Source organism: Perognathus longimembris, chromosome 1, assembly GCF_023159225.1.
Source record: "Perognathus longimembris pacificus isolate PPM17 chromosome 1, ASM2315922v1, whole genome shotgun sequence".
NCBI lineage: Eukaryota > Metazoa > Chordata > Mammalia > Rodentia > Heteromyidae > Perognathus > Perognathus longimembris.
This window is the reverse complement of record NC_063161.1, coordinates 7,775,824-7,794,598: the sequence shown is the minus strand read 5'-3', so window position 1 is coordinate 7,794,598 and position 18,775 is coordinate 7,775,824. Positions and strand designations below refer to the sequence as shown.

At 61.6% G+C, this 18,775-nt stretch overlaps 2 protein-coding genes across 2 annotated transcripts; one reads left to right on the top strand and one right to left on the bottom strand.

The window, feature by feature from the left end:
- The first annotated feature begins 1,565 nt into the window (after window positions 1–1,565).
- Window positions 1,566–12,008, top strand: Cdc42ep1 (CDC42 effector protein 1). The gene is made up of 4 exons (XM_048355829.1): window positions 1,566–1,687; window positions 5,650–6,432; window positions 6,825–7,468; window positions 11,998–12,008. Exons 2-3 carry the CDS (start codon window positions 5,964–5,966, stop codon window positions 7,466–7,468), a joined length of 1,113 nt encoding a protein of 370 aa, XP_048211786.1. The 5' UTR covers window positions 1,566–1,687; window positions 5,650–5,963; the 3' UTR covers window positions 11,998–12,008.
- Window positions 8,544–11,703, bottom strand: Lgals2 (galectin 2). The gene is made up of 4 exons (XM_048355863.1): window positions 11,627–11,703; window positions 10,128–10,210; window positions 9,708–9,867; window positions 8,544–8,712 (listed from the first exon to the last, which is right to left on the bottom strand). The coding sequence occupies exons 1-4, from the start codon at window positions 11,630–11,632 to the stop codon at window positions 8,569–8,571; spliced, it is 393 nt and encodes a 130-aa protein (XP_048211820.1). The 5' UTR covers window positions 11,633–11,703; the 3' UTR covers window positions 8,544–8,568.
- Window positions 12,009–18,775: the final 6,767 nt, after the last annotated feature.

Sequence of the window (18,775 nt, the reverse complement as noted above, 5' to 3'; positions counted from 1 at the left end):
CTTTAGGGTGGGGCCCCAGGACCAAGCCTACATCCTTCCTTAACCACCCCCCCTCCGATGTCTGGTTCTGCAGGAGAAAGCAAGGGGGTGGGGGTGTCCTTCCCCCCTCCCCCTCCCCTCCCCACCCCTGCAGACCAGAGCCCAGGCCCAGCCTGAGAAAACTCTTCCACGCTAGCCTTTCCCAGAGCCTGGAATTCCAGAGGCGTTTCCGGCCCCACAGCTGTCTCTGGGAGGCAGCTCCCTCTCTCCCTCCCTCCCTCCTCGGGCCTCCCCCCCTCTCCCTGGGCCCAGCTCCCCAGGCCTCTCCCCCCCCCCCACCTCCCTGGGCCTCCTGGTAAGCAGCACCACCCTGCAGTACCCAGGGGATTCACTCCTACTCTGGCCATGGCCCCCCAGGAACCCCTTCCCACCCAGGCTTCCAGAAACAGCTGGGTGGCATTTGCCACCACCAGGTGCCCAGGCCCAGCGGTGTGGCCCCAGCCGCATGCCTGGTCCCGCCCCCAGAGGCCATTCCAGAAGCTGGGGGGGGGAACGGGGGGGTGCAGGAGGATGCTGACCCCTCTGAGCCCAAGCCTGACTGCTGGGTCCCCTGGGGCTGGCACCCCGTGGGTGCTAAGATCCTCACTAATGCCCAGCCTGGAGCATGGGGCAACCCAGGATTCCACAGGAGACTGGCTGGGCACCCCAACTAGTCCCAACCTCTCTGGGGCTCAGTGTCGGGGGCTCAGACGACAGTCTACCGGAGGGTGGGCAGCGGGTCGTCCCTGTGGGTCGCTGGGGAGGAAGATGGATCTGTAGGTCAGCACTGACCAAAGCCCAGACAGACTTAGGGGTGCAAAGGAAGCGTGCCCTCCAGGAAATGGGGTGGGGGGGCTGATAGACGTGGTGAAGGCTCTAGGGTCGTGACAGGCAGCCCTGGGCACCGGCTCTCTTGGGAAACCTCCACTGATGGCTCCAGAAGGGACCTGGACAGCCCCGGGGGGCTCCAGCTGGGTCCCCTCTCTCCCCAGGGAGACCCAGCTGGAGGAGAGGGTCCTAGACCCGTCTTGCCCACTTGCGGGTGGCACAGGGCCCTCCCCACGGAGAAAGCCCTCCTGGGACTGAGCGGGCAGGGGGCTCTCAGTGTTACGCGGATGTCTGACTGACTCTCCTGCTTTACAGATGGGGAAACTGAGTCACGGGGAGGCTCAGTAGGGCCCAAAGAGGAAAAGGAACCCCGGCTGGGGATCCACCTTGACCACCACACTGCATGTGGCCAGGCGTGGCCCAGTGTGGCCGACCCCAGAGCCTCTGAGGCCGGCTCCCAACTCGAGGGTCCTGCGGGGAACGGTGGGGACCCAAGGGCGACCCCCCCAGGGAGCCCTGCGGGAGGACGTCCCCCCCCCCGGGTGGGAGCGCAGGGACCCCACCACCCCCGGAGCCCTGCGGGAGGACGGGGACCCCACGAGGACGCGCGGGAGGCCGAGGGGGGCGGGGAAGGCCGGCCGGGAGGGGGGCTGGGGGCGTCCTCAGCCCTCGCCCCGCCCCGCCCCGCCCCGCCAGGCGCCCAGCCCGCGGCCAGGGCGGCGCAGACCGGCCCGGCGACTCTGGGGCTGCGCGCCGGGACGCGCCCGCGCTGCCACCGCGCCCTCCCCACGGGACCCCACGGGACCCCACGGGACCCCCGCCCGGACCCCGCGGAGAGCAGGTAGCGGGGGGGGGGGGGCCGCGGGGCGGGCGCGGGACGGGGCGGGCGCGGGACGGGGAGCGCGGTGCCAACGCGGAGCCCTGGGGAGGCCGGGCGGGGCGGAGGCGCGCGGGGGGGCCCCCCCAGCCCCCACCCCGGTGCGGATCGCGGCGGGCGCCCCGAGGGGACGGGAGGGGAGGAGGCGGCGGGCCGTGGGGGGGGGCCCCCTGGCAGATGCCCGGCCGCCGCCCCCTCCCGGCCGCCGCATTCCAGGCCCGAGCCCGGGTGAGGTCATCCCGTCCGGTCCCCTCGGGCCAGGCCGCCGTCCGGCCCGGCCCGACCCCCTCCGGGCCCCTCCGGGCCCCGCTTCCCTCCCGCCGCCCGCCGCCCGCCGCCCGCCGCGCCCTCGGTCCGGGCCTGGGCTGTGCAGCGCGCAGAGTTTGAAGCCCAGTTTCTAAAGTGGGGAAACTGAGGCAGCGAGCGGCGCCCCGGCCCCTCGCCGGGGTAACGGGGTAACGAGCGGTGCTGGCCGGGTCCTGGGAGGGGTGTCTGTAATCCCAGCACGCGGGACCCCAAGTGGAAGGGGCATTGCCAGTTCAAGGCCAGCGAGACCCCCGTCTCTAAAAATAACAACGCAAACGGACCCCAGTTCTGCTCCCCCCTCCCTCGGCCCCCCCCCCCGTCCCGCAGCCCCCAACCCTCCCCTCAGCCTCAGGGTCCCTCTTTTACGCTTTGAAGTGGCTGGGGTTTGGGGGGGCTTCCCTGAGGAGCTGAGATCTAGTCGGAGGAGGTTTGGGGAACCCCCTAACCTAAGCCGGCGGGCAGCCCAGGGGCGGTGTCCCCGACCCTGCAGGATGGGATGGGGAGGAGGCCCAGGCCTTCAGGCCCATACCTCCCTGCTGGGGGAGCAGCCTGCGGGGTGAACCCACCCCCACCTTGCCCTCCTCGAGCGCTGGCCCTGGTCCCCCCACCCTGAAGCCTTTCACAGGGACCCCCCCCCAGCCCCCCCAAAACTCGCCCTTGCCGTCATTGCCGGCACCGCGTGGAGCTCTGCCCACGTGGCCAGGCCCTGGCTGCCCTCCACGGGGCAAATAGAAGGCCGCTGGGGGCACACGTGTCCGCACACACCTGCGCCCCAGGCCTGCCCACCCCAGTGCCGGGCGGCCGGCAAGCTCCCCGCCCCTGGCCCTGCGAGGCTCTCCCGCTGGCTGGCAGGAATCCAGCGCCCCGGGCCTCCCAGGGGGTGGTGTCAGGGCTGGGGAGACCTGCACCCTGACCCCAGCGCCTGCTGACCCCGGGGGCTGGGCGGGCCAGGCCTGGGGGCCGCAATGCCCTGTGTCTGGTGGTGGCTGTCAGCGGTCCCTGGAACGGATGGTATTAGGGTGGGTAGAGGTGTTAGATTTGAACCCCCGGCTGCACTGAGGTTGCACACCTCCCTCCCCCGCCCTCCCAGGCCCTTTACCCTTGGGGTGGGCCTGCGGGGAGCCCTTTAGCCAGGAGGCCTGCAGCTTTCAGAGTTGGGGTGGGGTTGAAGGTGGGCGTGGCCCTGCGGCTGATTCCCTACCCCCTCCACCCACACCCACACCTGATCTGCCTGCCCCACCCCCCAGAGACTCATCTTTTTCTGAGGTACCAGGGCTTGAACTTAGGGCCTCAGACTTAACAAGGCAAGTTCCCCCCTAGGAGCCATGTTTTTGAGACGGGGTCTCTTGCTGTCTTTGCCCGGGCTTGGCAAGGATTACAGGTGTGTGCTACTATGTTGTCGGGACTGGGATTTATTCCTCGTTTTGTTTGTTTGTGCGTGCGCAGGGGCTGGGGTTTCAACTCAGGGCCTTTGCACTCTCACTCGGCTCTTTCACTCAAAACCGGTGCTCTACTGCTTGAGCCACACCTCCACTTCTGCCTTTTTTTGGGGTGGTTATTTGGAGCTAAGAGTCTCATAGACTTTTCTGCCCAGGTTGTCTTTGAACCTGGATCCTCCTCCGATCTCAGTTTCCTGAGTAGCTGGGACTACAGGCGTGAGCTACGGGGCCCCTACAAGAGATTTAATCTTCACCTCCGAGGAGCAGGGAATCCTGGCCCCAACGCCAGACCTGCCGCAGGACCTTGGATGAGTCTGTTCCCGTGGAACCTCAGCCCTCGCTGAGAAACGGGCCAGGCCCCATCCCGGGCCGCCTCGCCGACTGGGGGCGCATCCGATGAGGTCATGTCACGGCTGGCCAGCGACGCTGGAGGAAGGGCATCTGTGCCATGCCCCAGTGCCGGGCTAGATGATTCAGAAGCTTCCCCCCCCCCCGAGGGGGGGGGGCAGAGGGTAGCCATGGGAGAGAATGTGGTTGGAAGACAAAGCAAGCTTTTGTTCTCCCGCTTCCTTTGTTTTTTATCTTGTTATTTAACCTGTTTTGAATTTCAAATAACATCAGACCCGTCAAGTATTAAGATTTTTATGCTTGGAGATTTGGGGTGTGGGGGGGAGATAGTTGAGACTCAGATCCACGTGGGGCGTTCTTGGGTATCAGCTCTTATCAGCGGTCATGCCTTGGGGGCCCCCGGCCTAGCTGCCCCGCAGAAAGGGGTCCTTGGGCAGGAAGGTTATCACAGCCTGGTCCCCGGCGGGGTGCTAGGGGAGGGGGCAGGGAACCCCCCCCCCGAGTCAGAGGCCCCGAGTTCAAGTCACAACTAGCTCTCAGTGCGACCTTCCACTGGCTTGTCTCCTTCTGGGCCATAGGAGAACCGGAAGTGTGCCTGGAGGCTCCTGGGAGCCCCCCAGCCCCCCTCGGAATCCGGCACACATGGAGGGATGCTTAGAGACAGGTGGGGTCAGGAAGTGGGGGGGGTCAGGAAGGAAGAGAGTGGACGGGGGATGCGCTCCCCAACCGCAGCTCCTACATCAACTTGACAGGCCGATAAAGCCTTTTCCTGAGGGCCTTCTCGGAGCCTCGAGTCTTCCCAGGCTTGCTTCTGGAAGCAGCTGGAAAAAAAACCACTGCACCACGCGCTCCTCTTCCTCTTCCAGCAAGCACCCTGCAGGCCGGAGCCTCGTCCGTCCGTGGCCGTGCCCTCTCCCTCCTGGCTTCTGCCTTGGGGAAGCGATTTCAACCCCCGGAGGAGAAAAGGGACCTTGTTCCTGGGGGGCCAGTCCCTGGGCTCCAGGTCCCCAACTAGGCTAGGGGCCCTGCTTTCTGGTTACTGAGTAGCCTCAGGCAGAATTATGGCACCAAGGTGCTGGGTTGGGGACAGCCCTTCCTCATTGATCATTCACCAACCAAGATAGGCGTGAGGCCACTCACACCTGGAATCCTACCAGCTCAGGAGGCTGAGACCTGAGATCACGGTCCAAAGCCAGCCTGGGTGGGAAAGTCCCTCAGACTCCTGCCTCCAGCTGGCCACCCACAAGCCAGAAGTGGAGCTGTGGCTCAAGTGGTAGAACACTAGCCTTGAGCAGAGAGCTAAGGGACAGCGCCTAGGCCCTGAGTTCAAGCTCCGGTACCAGCAGGTGCACACATGCGTGCACACACACATACACAATGTGCGTGAGATGAGTCCCTCTGTCAGTAAGCTTAAAGGCAAACAATGCTTTGTTTTTCTATTTTTTTCCCCATGCTAATACTGGGGCTTGACCTCAAGGCTTGGGCGCTGTGCCTGACCCTGTGTGCTCAAGGTTGGTGCTCTACCCCTTGAGCCCTAGCTCCACTTCCAGCTTTCTGGTGGTTAATTGGAGATAAGAGTGTCATGGACTTTTCTTCCCTGGCTGGCTTTGAACTGCGATCCTCAGCTCTCAGCCTCCAGCGTAGCTGGGATTACAAGTGTGAGCGGCAGCAAATTCTGGTTTCGGTTGCCATCAGCTCCTGGCTATTCTTGAACTTTCTAAACTTCCACGCGGGCCCTCCCTAGCGGCCTGCGTCTGCGCAGTCGGTCTCTGCCGAGCTGTCGGGAGTCCTTGTTTATTCTCAGCCTCACACAGCCCTCCTTCCTCCCTCCAGGTCTCCTCCACCCGGCCGGCCGGACAGAAGCGGCCGGCTTTGGGGCCCACCTCCTGCCTTCTCTGCTTCTGGACAGACGCCCTCATTCATTTGAACACCGGGGCTGGCAGCGGGGCCTGGAGGGGGGCCCCCCCCCGGCCCGTGGAACCGGCCCACGGAACCTCGGCATTCCGGCAGACCCGAGGGGCAACCTCGGCCCGCTGCCTTCATCCAGAGGGAGAAGCCCAGAGGGCTCCCGGTTCCGCCTGCCTCTCCCCCCCAGCCCCCGGTGGGGGGGGGGACCCCGAACCAGCCGCGCTGAGCAGTCAGCGTCCATGCCCGGCCCCCAGGGGGGCACAGGAGCCCCCACCATGAGCCTGGGCAAGCTCTCGCCCGTGGGCTGGGTGTCCAGCGCGCAGGGCAAGAGGCGGCTGACGGCGGACATGATCAGCCCCCCGCTGGGGGACTTCCGCCACACCATGCACGTGGGCCGGGGTGGGGACGTGTTCGGGGACACCTCCTTCCTCAGCAACCACGGCGGCGGGGGCGGCGGCGGGGTGACCCACCGCTCGCCCCGCAGCTTCCTGGCCAGGAAGCTGCAGCAGGTGCGCAGGGCAGGGGTGCCCGCCCGGAGGATGGCCTCGCCCCCCGCCCCCTCGCCGGCTCCGCCCGCCGTCTCCCCCATCATCAAGAACGCCATCTCCCTGCCCCAGCTCAACCAGGCCGCCTACGACAGCCTGGTAGTCGGCAAGCTCAGCTTCGACGGCAGCCCTGCCGGCTCCACCGACGGCCGCTCGGGTTACGGTGAGACCTGGGTGTCCGCGGCCCCACGGCCGAGTTTCTCTGAGGTTCCGTGTGCGGGGCCGGGCGGTGCTGTTACTGATGAACACACCTGCGGGCCACCGGCCTGGGAACCGTGGGGCCCTGCTGCCCCCTGGTGGTCGTGTCTTGCGGTGAGCTCCGCTCCTGCTTTCGTCCGTCCCCTTAGACGGCCGGACTGGAAGGCCTGTCGGAAACCTTCCAGTGACACCCACAAACCAGCCCCCCTCGTCTGCGGAGGGAACCAGGGTCAGGCAGCCCTCAGTTCTCCAGATCCCACAGGAGGCGCTGGGGCTTCCTATGTTGGGAAGATGGGGGAGACCCGGAGGCCACAGCTGGGGTTTGTCCAAGCTCTGACCTCCCCATCTCTCCTCTAGGCCTGGACTCGGGGTTCTGTACCATCTCCCGCCTGCCCCGCCTGGAAAAGCCCAGTGACCGTGACCGAGACGGAGAGCGCGCCTTCCCGGCGGAGCCCGAGCTCCGGCGCTCGGACTCCCTCCTGTCCTTCCGCCTCGACCTCGACCTGGGGCCCTCGCTCCTCAGCGAGCTGCTGGGGGTCATGAGCCTCTCGGAAGCTCCCGCCGCCGCCGCCCCAGACCCCGCCACGAGCCCCACCGGCCCCGCCCCTGCCGCGAACCTCCCGGCCCTGGCTCCCCACCCCCCACCAGCCCCGTCTGCGAACCCCTCGCCCCGTGGACACTGCCCCAACGGGGTGGCCCAGGGCAGAGCCAGGCAGGCGGGAGGAGAAGGACCCCGCGGGGCCCCCGGCGCGGCCCTGGGCGGCAGCGGGCACCGGGCAGCCGGCTGGAGGGCCGGCCCGGGCGGCCGACACTACACAGAGATGGACGCCCGGCGGGAGCTGGCGGGGGTGCTGCCCCAAGTTCGAGGCTCGTGGGAGAGCCTGGATGAGGAGTGGAGGGCGCCCCGGGCAGACAGCAGCCCCCCTGTACCCCGCACCGTGCAGGCCGGTGCCTTCCGGTTTGCCGACGAGGAGGAGGAGGACGATGAGGTCAAAGTGTGAGTGGGTGCGGGATGGGGGAGGGGGGGCCGAGCGTGCTTCCCCCCCCAACAGCTGGGTCCTGTCAGACAGGAGATAGGAGACCCCGAGTTTCCCCAGACCCTCGGCTCCTCCGGCACGAGAGGGAGGACGAGGATGGGGCGTCCTGGCCCCCGATGACCAGGCACACACAACCTCCCCCCCCCCACACACACACACACTGACTCTGAACTCGGTAGCCCTTCCTTAGCCCCCCACCCCCACCCCAGTGCACCCCCACTGAAGGGCCCAGACCCACAGAGCGGCCTTTGTGCCCTGTGGGGTGAGGAGGGTGGAGCCCGAGTCACACAAGGCCATTGTCTCTGCGCGGAGTGGGACACCTGCCCCGCGGTGGGGGGGGGGTCACCACTGCCCCCCTCCCCGTCAGCCCCACTGCGTCTGGGGTGCAGAGAAAAGCCAGCTGTGGCCCTGTTCTTCCTCTTTTCCTCTGTACCCCAGATCTGCCTCTGGGGTCTCCTTTGGTTTTATGGGGGGGGGGTTTGGATAAAAGATGCCAGGCAAGAAGCTGCCCTCACCCCCAAACCCAGGCCGCCTTGCCCCCTGCTGAGCTGCCCTCTCCCCCCCCCGCCCCCCGCCTGGGAGTTTGGAGAGCCCAGGGCCCCGGGGAGGGGGCCCCAGGCCAGGTAATGAGTAACCCGGCTGGAATGCCCGCGATAAGCGGGGTGCCCAGGTGCGGGCTTATCTGCAGTTCCTGGAACAGCTTCGCCCCAGGTGCCTGGAGCCCACATCTCCCTCCGCCGCACCGCCGAGGGAGGCGGGACCCCGCTTCTGGCTACTCGGGAGCATTCCCCACCGGTCAGGGTTATGCCCTCGTGCCTCAGTTTCCTCCCCCACGTGTCATGAAAATACCAGGAGCATTAAAAAAAAAAAAAAAAAAGCCTGCAGAACGCTCACCCAGAGACGACACAGAGATACAGAGTGGGTTGTCTGGTTTCTTCTTGCCCTGGGGGCCGGAGGGCAGGGTCACAGAAGGAACCACAGGCGGCGGTCACGGGGGACATGCCCAGGACTTGCGGGGGGCGGGACGGGGTGGGGGGGCTTTGATTCCAAGGCGTTGTGACCGCTCAGCCCAGCTTGAAGGAGGAGATGCGGAAGTGCTTCACGCCCAGGTAGCTCACGTGGCCGTGTCCCAGCCGGTTGGGGAAGGTCAGCTGGTGGCCGTCGGGCAGGGTCACCTTGAACCCGTCTTCCTGGAAAGCCACTGCAATCTGCAGCGGGAGGGAGGGTGACAAGGTCTCTGGCTGTAATCCCCCGCCCCTCCACCCCGGAGGCCGGGCCCTGAGGATCCCAGCGCAACCCCAGCCCGGGCGGGAAAGGTCAGGAGGGACCCTGAGCACCGATTAACCGGCGAAGAGCTGAGAACGGAGGGGTGGCTTGAGCGAGCGGTATGGCGCCAACCTCGAGCCTGTAACCCGAGATCTGCCGGACGCCAGTGCCTCCCATGTCATCCTAGCTACGCAGCAGGCTGGGATCTGAGGACCGCGGTTCAAAGCCAGGCTGGGCAGGAAAGTCCGTGAGACTCTCGCCTCCAATGCACCACCGGGAAACCTGAAGAAGTGGCGCTGCGGCTCAAGTGGTAGAGCGCTAGCCTTGAGCTGAAGAGCTTTAGGATAGCATCCAGGCCCAGAGTTCAAGCCCCACGACCAACAAAAAGAAAATTAAAAAAAAAAAAAGGCTTAAGATCTGTGGATCACAGTTCAAATCCAGCCTAGGAAGGAAAGTCAATGGGACTTGCTTCCAATTAATGTGCAAAAAGCCAAAAATGGAGCCGTGGCTCAAGTAGTAAGGCACTAGCCTTGAGCAAAAACAAAAAAAAAAACACCTCAAGGCCTGAGGTCCAAGCCCTGAATTCAAGCTCCACAACCAGCACCAAAAAAAAAGCGGAAGGAAGGGCTGGGGCTGGGGATATGGCCTAGTGGCAAGAGTGCCTGCCTCGGATACACGAGGCCCTAGGTTCGATTCCCCAGCACCACATATACAGAAAACGGCCAGAAGCGGCGCTGTGGCTCAAGTGGCAGAGTACTAGCCTTGAGCGGGAAGAAGCCAGGGACAGTGCTCAGGCCCTGAGTCCAAGCCCAGGACTGGCCCCCAAAATAAAAAAAAAGCGGAAGGAAGCTTGTAACAAAACTAGTTCCGGCACAGGTGTGCGACCTTCCCCAAATGCCCTCTGGTATTTTCCCCACCCTATCCCCTTTGACCTCACCTTGACCTCTGACCCGGGGCTGAAGCACAAGTGACCGTCCCTTTGCTCTTGTCCCCAGCTACCGCCGTTGAGTGAATTGCAGACAATGGTGGACTCGTTGAAGCGCGGGTTAAAATGCAGGTCCAGCTTGTCTGCGCTCTGGCCCAGGTTAATGGTGAAGCTGTTGGGGTGTGGGGGGCGGGGGGGGGTAAGGTGAGATGTTCAGGTGGGCCTGCCCACTCCGCGGCCACTGGGGACAAGGGACGGAGCTCGTGGCATTGTCAGATAGGATGCTGGAGGCCCCCAACCAAGCCCCGTCTCAGAGGGGGGTCAGGGAGGAGCGGGCATGGACAGGCTGTGGTGTCTGGTCATCCGGGCATCTCGGGGTGCCTCCTGCCCGCTCCGGGCCTTGGGCACCCCTTCCTCGCCCGCCAGGCTGACCTGCTGGCCCCATCGGCGATGCGGCCCTTGAGCTTCAGGGTCGTCCCCGGCTTCATGTCCATGCTCGTGATCTCCAGTTTGTCCTGTGCCAACAGAGAGATCACCCCCACTGGAATACGGCCGGGAATACGGCCTCGTGTCAGGAGTGCTCGCCTCGCATGCATGACGCCCTGGGTTCGATTCCTCAGCACCACATAGGTAGAAAAAAAGCCAGAAGTGGCGCTGTGGCTCACGTGGCAGAGTGCTGGCCTTGAGCAAAAAAAGAAGCCAGGGACGGTGCTCAGGCCCTGAGTTCAAGCCCCAGGACTGCCCCCCCCAAAACACAAATCACCCCACTGAAGAGCCCGAGAAAACCCAGGGGAGCCCGCTGGGAAACGCCACCCCCGCCCGTCCCAGCCCTGCAGGGAGAGCCAGAGCCCTCCCATCGTGCCCCCCCATCGCCCTCTGACCTTTCTGCTCGGCTCTCCACCCCCCCCCACCCAACAAGAGAACAGCTTGGAGTGGGGCCTGCGCGCTGTCCCTCCGAGTCTTTTTTGCAAGCCTAGCCCTCCACCACTTCAGCCAGGGCTCCATTTCCAGCTCTTAGGTGACGCGGAGATAAGAGTCCCACGGACTTTCCTGCCGGGGCTGGCTTTGAACCACGATCCTCAGATCTCAGCCTCCCGAGCAGCCAGGACGAGAGGCCTGAGCCACCGGCACCAGGCCCGAGGGGGCCCTCGATTTGACGGATGTTCTTCCAAGAGGAGACAAGGAGACGCCCGGACACAAGGACGCAGGCCCACGGGAGACGTCGAAGCCCCGCGTTGTGTCCCATTCGGCCCTCACCACCTTAGGCCATGAATCCCATCCCTCCTCGATCCCAGAGGTGCCTTGCGAGTCTCCGCATCCCAGGCTCATCTTCTCCGCCAGCCCCCCTCCCTCCCCGCCCCCTCCCCCGTGTCCAAGCCCCACGGAAGCACGGCAGGAAGGACCGGAAGAAGACAGAGCCGCCCCCTCCCCCGGCCCCCTTGCGGGCCGTGAGCTGGGCTTAGCAGTTCCGTCTCTGGACTTGGGGTGAGCTTTGGGGGATGCTGAGCTACATACACCCCACCCCCCCACCCCTGAGCCGGCAGCTTGATAGGGTCTCGGCAGAAGTCGGGCCCTGGTGGCGCAGGAGGCTGCGATCTAAAGCAGTGAGTTCCGGAGCCAGCCGGGACAGGAAGATCGGTGAGGATTCCACCTTGCATTAACCAGCGAAAAGTTAGAAGTGGTGGTAGCGCGCCGGCCCTGAGCAAAACAAGCTCAGGGTTAGCACCCGAGCCCTGAGTTCAAGCCCCAGGACTCCACAGAGCGAGTCATTATCACGGTTAGTATTCATTACCATTATCAGTGCCACTACTGTTAGGATGAGGAGAGAGGGTGAGACCAGGAGGCTAAGGGCTGTGGAGACCACTGCCCAACACCCTTGCAGTGTGGATGGGGAAACTGAGGCACCCCGCCCGCACCCCAGCCCTCCTCACCGGCATGGCGGCTGCTCCCCGAAGCTGGTCCTCCACGCCACTGCTCAGGGTCCCCCCTCAGGTCCAGCTTATACCCCGGATATTACACATTAACTCCCCTGAGGCCATAAATGAGGACTTTGGCCCGATGTCCAAGTATCTCCCTCAGCCTGCATCTCCAGGTACCCAGAGCAAGGCGGGGCCTGTCCATCCCGCCGCATCCCCAGCCCCTCCCCGGCCCCGGCTCCCTCCTCAGGGCTCCCCAGCACCACCCCAAACCACACACGGGGAGCTCCGCCAGCCTCCTCGCCCAGCCCAGCTTCCAAACCGCAGGAAAAGAGACACTGGCTCTATAAAAATGCCCCCCGGCTTCTCATCTCCTCCGATGCCAGGCTGCCCCGGGAGACGCTCTCTCTCCTCTTCCTCACCCATGATTGACGTTTTCAAAAAGCAATCTACAGGGGCTGGGAATGTGGCCTAGTGGTAGAGTGCTCGCCTCGTATACATGAGGCCCTGGGTTCGATTCCTCAGCACCACGTAGATAGAAAAAGCCGGAAGTGGCGCTGTGGCTCAAATGGTAGGGTGCTAGCCTTGAGCAAAAAGAAGCCAGGGACAGTGCTCAGGCCCTGAGTTCAAGCCCCAGGAACTGGCAACAAAAACAAAACCAAACAAAAAGCAATCTACATAGAGCCAGGTACTAAGGGCTCCCACCTGTAACCCTAGCTACTCAAGAGGCTGAGGTCTGGAGGACCGCAGTTCGAAAGCCAGCCAAGGCAGAAGAGTCTCCAAAAAGCTGGACGGGTGCTCTGGTTCAAGTGGTAGAGCACCTACTGCGAACAAATAAGCTGAAGGAGCACAAGGTCTTGAGTTCAAGCTGTACACCCACCCACCCCCACACACACACACGCACGCACGCACACTCAAAAGCAATCTACGTGGTAGGTTCAAAGAAAGGATCTAGAAGGATGTGCGACCATTAAGAATCCAGAAGGGCTGGGCCTGTGTGGCTCACACCTGTTAATCCTAGCAACTCAGGAGACTGAGATCTGAGTTTGAAGCCAGCCCTGGGAAGGAAAGCCTGGAGACGCTGATCTCCAGTGAACCACCACGAAAGCCAAAAACTCAAGTGGAAGAGCACCCGCCCCAGTGAAGACGCTAAGGAAAGGGCAGCACCCAGGACTGGCACCCACAAAAACGTGCAGTGGGGCTGGGCGGGCAGGGACCGAGGACTGGCGCTTTGCTCTTCCTCTCTGTTCCTCGCATGACTGACAAGTGTGCCAAAGGCAGCGCCTGGTATTAAATAAGAAAAGACCAGAGCTGGGAAGGTGGCTCAGCGGTAGAGGGCTTGCCTAGCAAGAAGCCCTGGGTTCCATTCCCCAGCACCACATATGTAGAAAAAGCCGGAAGTGGCGCTGTGGCTCGAGTGGTAGAGTGCTGGCCTTGAGTGAAAAGGAGCCAGGGACAGTGTGCCCAGGCCCTGAGTTCAAGCCCCAGGACTGGCAAAAAGAAGAAAAGGAAAGCTGGTCGTGCTTCTCCGCCAGCACAGAGCTCCTGGCTCTCCTGGCACGTCTCTGTCCTGGAGGTTTTCCACGAATCCATACTGCAGCCATTCTTCTTTCTACGCAATTATTAACCTGGGTTCACTTGGGAAATGTGGAATCCCGCAGATCTATATTTCAGGACCGTATTTCAACGGCCCTGAAATCATCTGTCAGTGGTACAATTTATTGAACCCATTTCCTCCCACTGAACGTTTCCATTAGCTCCCGTTTTCCGTGTGTGTGCACGCGCGCACACACGCGTGTGCGCACACCAGTGCTGAGGCTTGAGCTTCGTGCTCTCGCTGGGCTTTTTCACTCCCAGAAGGAGAACCTTCCAGCACTCTGGACGTGGCCAGGCGGGGGGGGGGTGTGTGGGGGGGGAGTTGGCTGTGGCTGCTCCCGGGGGCAGGATCTGCGGGTGGCCCGGTGCCCGGTGCGCTCTTGGGGCGCCGCCTTCCAGGCCCCTGCCAGAACAAACAGAGCAACGACCGGTTTCCTCATCTTACCCACAAGGAAACGATCCCTCTGCGCCTTTCTCCCGGGGACCCCGGGCAGAACCCCGACGAGATAAAGAGCTAGGCCGCGTGTGTGCGGCCCACGCTCGGGCTTCCGGAAGGGCCCTCGGCTCGAGGTGACTCCTGGAGCCTCACGAGGACAGCGCCCAGGCCCTGAGGTCATCGCCCCAGAGCCCGCACAAAGAAAGAAAGGATGTGGGGGGGGGGGAGGAGGGGGGTTCACTCATGGCTCACGTGCTTTTCCCATGGATGTAAATACTATGTGGCTTTAACAACAATATAAAATAAATGTATAAAACTCAACCTTGGCCTAGTGGTAGAGCGCTTGCCTAGCACGCATGAGGCCCTGGGTTCGATTCCCCAGCACCACACCTATAGAAAAAGCCGGAAGCGGCGCTGTGGCTCAAGTGGTAGAGTGCTAGCCTTGGGCAAAAAGAAGCCAGGGACGGCGCCCAGGCCCTGAGTTCAAGCCCCGGGGCTGGCAAAAATAAAAAAAATAAAAAATCAATCTTGGCTCTGGTGCCTAATGTCTGTAATCTTAGCCTACTCAGGAGGCTGAGCTCTGAGGATCAAGCACGAAGCCCTAAGTGCAAGCCCCAGAACTCTCTCTCTCTGTCTCTGTCTCTCTTACACACACACCCACGCACGCACACACACACACACACACACACACACACTGCCAAACACAGTGGCTCAATCCTGTCACCCCCACCTACTCCGAAGGCTGAGATCAAGAGGATCGTAGTTCAAAGTCAGCCCAGGCAAACGTGTCACGGGGTTTCTTCCCAGCCAATGGCTGGGCCTGGTTCACACTGTCGTCCTAGCTGAGATCTGGATCACGGATCCAGGCCAGAAGGGGCAGAGAGAAAAAACTTCTCTGAAGGCCCTACGTCGAGGAAGAGGCTGGGCGCGGCGGTGCGCGCCTTTCCCCTCAGCCACGGCGGGAAATAGAAACCAGGTGGAGACGCATGCCCCGGTGGGAAGCAAGACCTTATTTTTTTTCCTCAAGAAGCGGAGAGCTAAGGATCAAGGTTCAAGACCAGACCAAGCAGGCAGAGACTCTTATCTCCAACAAGCCACCAAAAAAAGCCAGAGGTGAGCTGTGGCTCGAGGGGTAGGCCACCAACCTGGAGCAAGAAAAAACAAAAAACAAAACCCAAAACTCAAGGACAGTGCCCAGGCCTTGAGTTCAAGCCCAGGACCAGCACAAAAACCAAAAGCATTTTCTCAACCAGTGGGTCCACGTTTTCCCGGCCTTTGCAGGAACGTGAGCGGGGCTGGGTCATGGTCCATCTCGCTTCCCAGCTTCCCACGGCTTCCCATGCCATCTGCAGTTGGGGGACTTTGGCCCCAGCGTGCCTCCCCTCCTCCCCCCAAAACAAACACACCCGCACCTCGGGGATACCTGTCCGCTTCCTCTTGGCCCACCAACAGCTGCCGTCAGAACCAACAGGGAGCGGGGAGGGGGTTCTGTGTTCCGGGAGACAGCTGGTTTTGTAGTTTGGCTTGCCCGTGCCCTGTGCCGCTGGCGCCAGGCTAATCTCTACTGGGTTCTGTGCGGGGCAGGTGTGCACCGGCTCTGCCTGCTTTCTTTCCCCTTTTCAGATACCAACTTGTGTTTTTGTTTTTTATTGGTCTAACGTGGAACTCGAACTCAGTATGTGATGCTTTTGCTCACTGGCTGGCGCTCTACCGATGCTGCCATGCCTCCAACCCACAGGTCCCGACTTTTGAAGTCACCCGGGCACAGGTGGTTTGCTGGTGGGCACCTCGGTGTTTGGAGAAGGTATCTGCTGCCCCCTTCTGGCCATTCAGAGTATAAGCTTCATTGAAGGGGCACATGGGAAATAGTACCGATCTGCTAAGTATCAGCCTCAAAAACATGTCAAATTAGCTGGTGCCAGTGGCCCCCACCTGTAATCCCAGTTACTCAGGAGGCTGAGATCCAAGGATTGCAAGCCTAGGCAGGAAAGTCCGTGAGACTCTTATCTCCAATTAAGCAGCAAAAAGCTGAAACTGGAACTATGGCTCAAGTGGTAGAGCACGAGCCACAAGTTTGTTTTCGTTGTATTTTTTTTTTGACAGTCCTGGGGCTTGAACTCAGGGCCTGGGCTCTGTCCCCGAGCTTCTTTTTGCTCAAGGCTAGCACTCTACCACTTGAGCCACAGCACCACCTCTGGCTTTTTCTGTTTATGGGGTACTGAGGAATAAAAGCCAGGGCTTCATGCATGCTAGGCAAGCACTCTACCACTAAGCCACATTCCCAGTCCTAGCCTTCAGTTTGAAAAAGCTCAGGGATAGGGCCCAGGTGCTGAGTTCAAGCCCCAGGACACACACACACACACACACACATCAAATCATCCATGTGATTTTAAAACACCTTGCACAGTTTTGAAGGACTTCATAGAGATACGAAGCCTTCCTGTTACCCTAGGCCCCACAGACACTGGAACCAACCCCTCCTGAAATCCACACAGAGGAGAGCAAGGGCAGACACTGCTGAGCCTTGATTTCTCCTTTAACAGTGAGGATGGAACCACAGTTCTCAGAGCTCCTGAGTTGCTATGAGCTACCAGCGTCCATCCGTCCTGTGTTCTTCAGTTTGTATGCTATACAATTTGCAAAAGAGACTTAACATTGCAAGCAGTTAGGACTGTCTGCTGTCTCCTTCAACCAACTTGCCAAACTTGAACTTGCCCCGTCGTAGGGCAATTCTGGAGTGGCCAGAGCAATTGCAGGTCTAATGGGAGAGTGAGTTCAGCAACCTACAGCTAGTTGGAATTGCGTTAGACACACAGCTAGCTGGAATTTAATAGGCCTGGTTATGATAGTCACAGTCACTTCTAGGAAGAGTTAGAGGGTCAGTAGCAAGGCCTAAAGTAGAACTGGCTTCCGAAACGCTGCTCAGGTATGACCCAAAGGAGCACAGAACCCCACACCCCAAGCCCCGGCCTGGGGGAAGGAAGGGGGCGGTGCAGGGAAAGGACCGCCCCGCCGAAGGCAGAAGCCGGTCCGGGCGGTCATTCCTGTATCTCCAGAGGACAGCCCCCATTCCCGCCTTGCCAGCAGAACTCCACGCCAACCGGGGACAGGGCCACCGCTGCAGCCCAAGGGATTCCACGCGCGCCGCACACCGTTTGGGTTTTGGTTGGTGATGCTATGCCATAGAACCTGCCAGGATACCTCAATGGCAGAGCACCAAGCCCCAGCAGTACCGCAGGGGGCTCCCCCCCCCCCCCCGGAAGCACCGGCTCCTTCCGTGGGCCTGCGGGTGAACTAGGGGCAGGATGAAGCCAGGCGTCCCGGCCTCCTCCATCTTGCATCCAAATCCTCACCTGCAGACACTCCACAGCCATCTTGGAGGCCACCTGCCCGGCATCAATGACCCTTCATGTCCCAAGGTCATGTCACGGGGCAACCGGGAGACCAGGGGCCCGGCCGCTTCCGTGCCTCCAGCGCCCGTAACTGGGACTGGGACTGTGTGTATGCCTCTTCTCCTGCCTGAGACCTGTGTCTAGGTAAACCTACACCTGGAGCGTGTGCCCTGAACCTGGCGGACGGGCCGTCTTCCCACGTGTGCGAGCGTGCGTGCAGGCGCACGCGGGTGCCGGCCTTGGGGCTCGAACTCGGGGCCTGGATGGTGTTCCAGAGCTTTCGTACTCGACTTTTTGTGCTCTACCACTTGAGCCACAGCTCAAGCTCTGGCTTTTCGTTTTTTTGCCGATCGTGGGTCTTGAACTCGGGGCCCGAGCACTGTCCCCGGCTTCTTTTTTGCTCAAGGCCAGCACACTACCACTTGAGTCACAGCGCCACTTCCAGCTTTTTCCTGTTCATGTGGCGCTGCGGAATCGAACCCAGGGCTTCACAAGCACGCTAGGCGAGCACTCGACCACGAAGCCGCCTTCCCAGCCAAGCTCGGGCCTTTGGATGGTTAACTGGAGATAAAGAGTCTGGCTGACTTTTTGAGCCAGGCAGCTGGGCTCAAAGATTTCTGGGAGTTCCAGAATTCTCTCAACCTGCAGGCTGCTCCCTCCCCCGGGAGGAAGTCCTTTCTTGGAGCACCTCCAAGTTTCTCCCGTGTCCTTGGGGCTCTGGCCCTGCAAGGAGGCCGGGAGGCAGAGTGCCAGTGTGCGGCATTTGGTGGGGGGTGGCGGGCGGGGCGGGGGGGAGGTGGGGAGGTGAAGGCATTTATCTGCGTTGGGGGAGGGAGAGCCAAGCCCTAGACCTGAGGAACCCAGGGCCTCTCCTGCAATACCAACAGCAGCCACTAGTGGGCGCTCTCTCCCACTTCAGTCTCCTTTTGGGGGGGGGGGGATCTGTAGTGGGGCTTGAACTCAAGGCCTGGACGCTGTTAGCTTTTTTCTAAGGCTAATGTCCTCCCACAAGGCTCCCATTGCCCCTGCTCTGCCCAGTTCCCTCCGCCCTTCCTGGATTCCTAAAGATGTTTAGGCGTACACGCCCCGGCGTGGGAGAAAAATTCCTCCTGCTGGGGGGCGGGGCGCTGCTCTACTCATAACACTTCATGTCCCCTTTCTCCCCACTGGCCATTGGTCTATAGCAGTGTGTGTGTGTGTGTTTGCACGCGCACACGCCAGTCCTGGTTTTGTTTTGTATTTTTCTGTCAGTCACGGGGCTTGAACTCTGGGCCTGGGCGCTGTCTCTGAGCTCTTCAGCTCAAAGCTAGCCTCTACCACTCGAGCCACAGCGCCACTTCTGGTTTTCTGGTGTTTAATTGGAGGTAGGAGTCTCACGGACTTTCCTGCCTGGGCTGGCTTTGAACTATGATCCTCAGATCTCAGCAGTCCTGGGGTGCTGTCCCAGAGCTTCTTTTGCTCAAGGCTAGCATTCCACCATTTGGGCCACAGCTCTACTTCTGTCTTTTTTAAAAGTAGTTTCTTGGGGATAAATCTCATGGGCTTTTCTCTCCAGGCTGGCTTTGAACTGTGATCCTCAGATCTCAGCCTTCTGAGTAGCTAGGGTTACAGACGTGGGCCACCAGTGCTTGGCTTCCAGTAGACTTTTTATCTCCAACTGATCACCAAAAAGCCAGCAGAAGGGAGCTGTAGCTCAAGTAGCAGAGTGCCATCCTTGAGTGAAAAAGCTCAGGGACAGCG

Bases quoted from the DNA above. Each gene is read 5' to 3' on its own strand.
- Cdc42ep1 (XM_048355829.1), top strand. From the start codon at position 5,964: ATGCCCGGCCCCCAGGGGGGCACAGGAGCCCCCACCATGAGCCTGGGC. The intron at 6,433-6,824 runs GTGAGACCTGGG...TCTCTCCTCTAG, and splicing joins CGACGGCCGCTCGGGTTACG to GCCTGGACTCGGGGTTCTGT.
- Lgals2 (XM_048355863.1), bottom strand. The intron at 9,868-10,127 runs GTCAGCCTGGCG...ACACCCCAACAG, and splicing joins ATCGCCGATGGGGCCAGCAG to CTTCACCATTAACCTGGGCC. The intron at 8,713-9,707 runs GTGAGGTCAAAG...CTCCCGCTGCAG, and splicing joins GCCCCGGGTCAGAGGTCAAG to ATTGCAGTGGCTTTCCAGGA.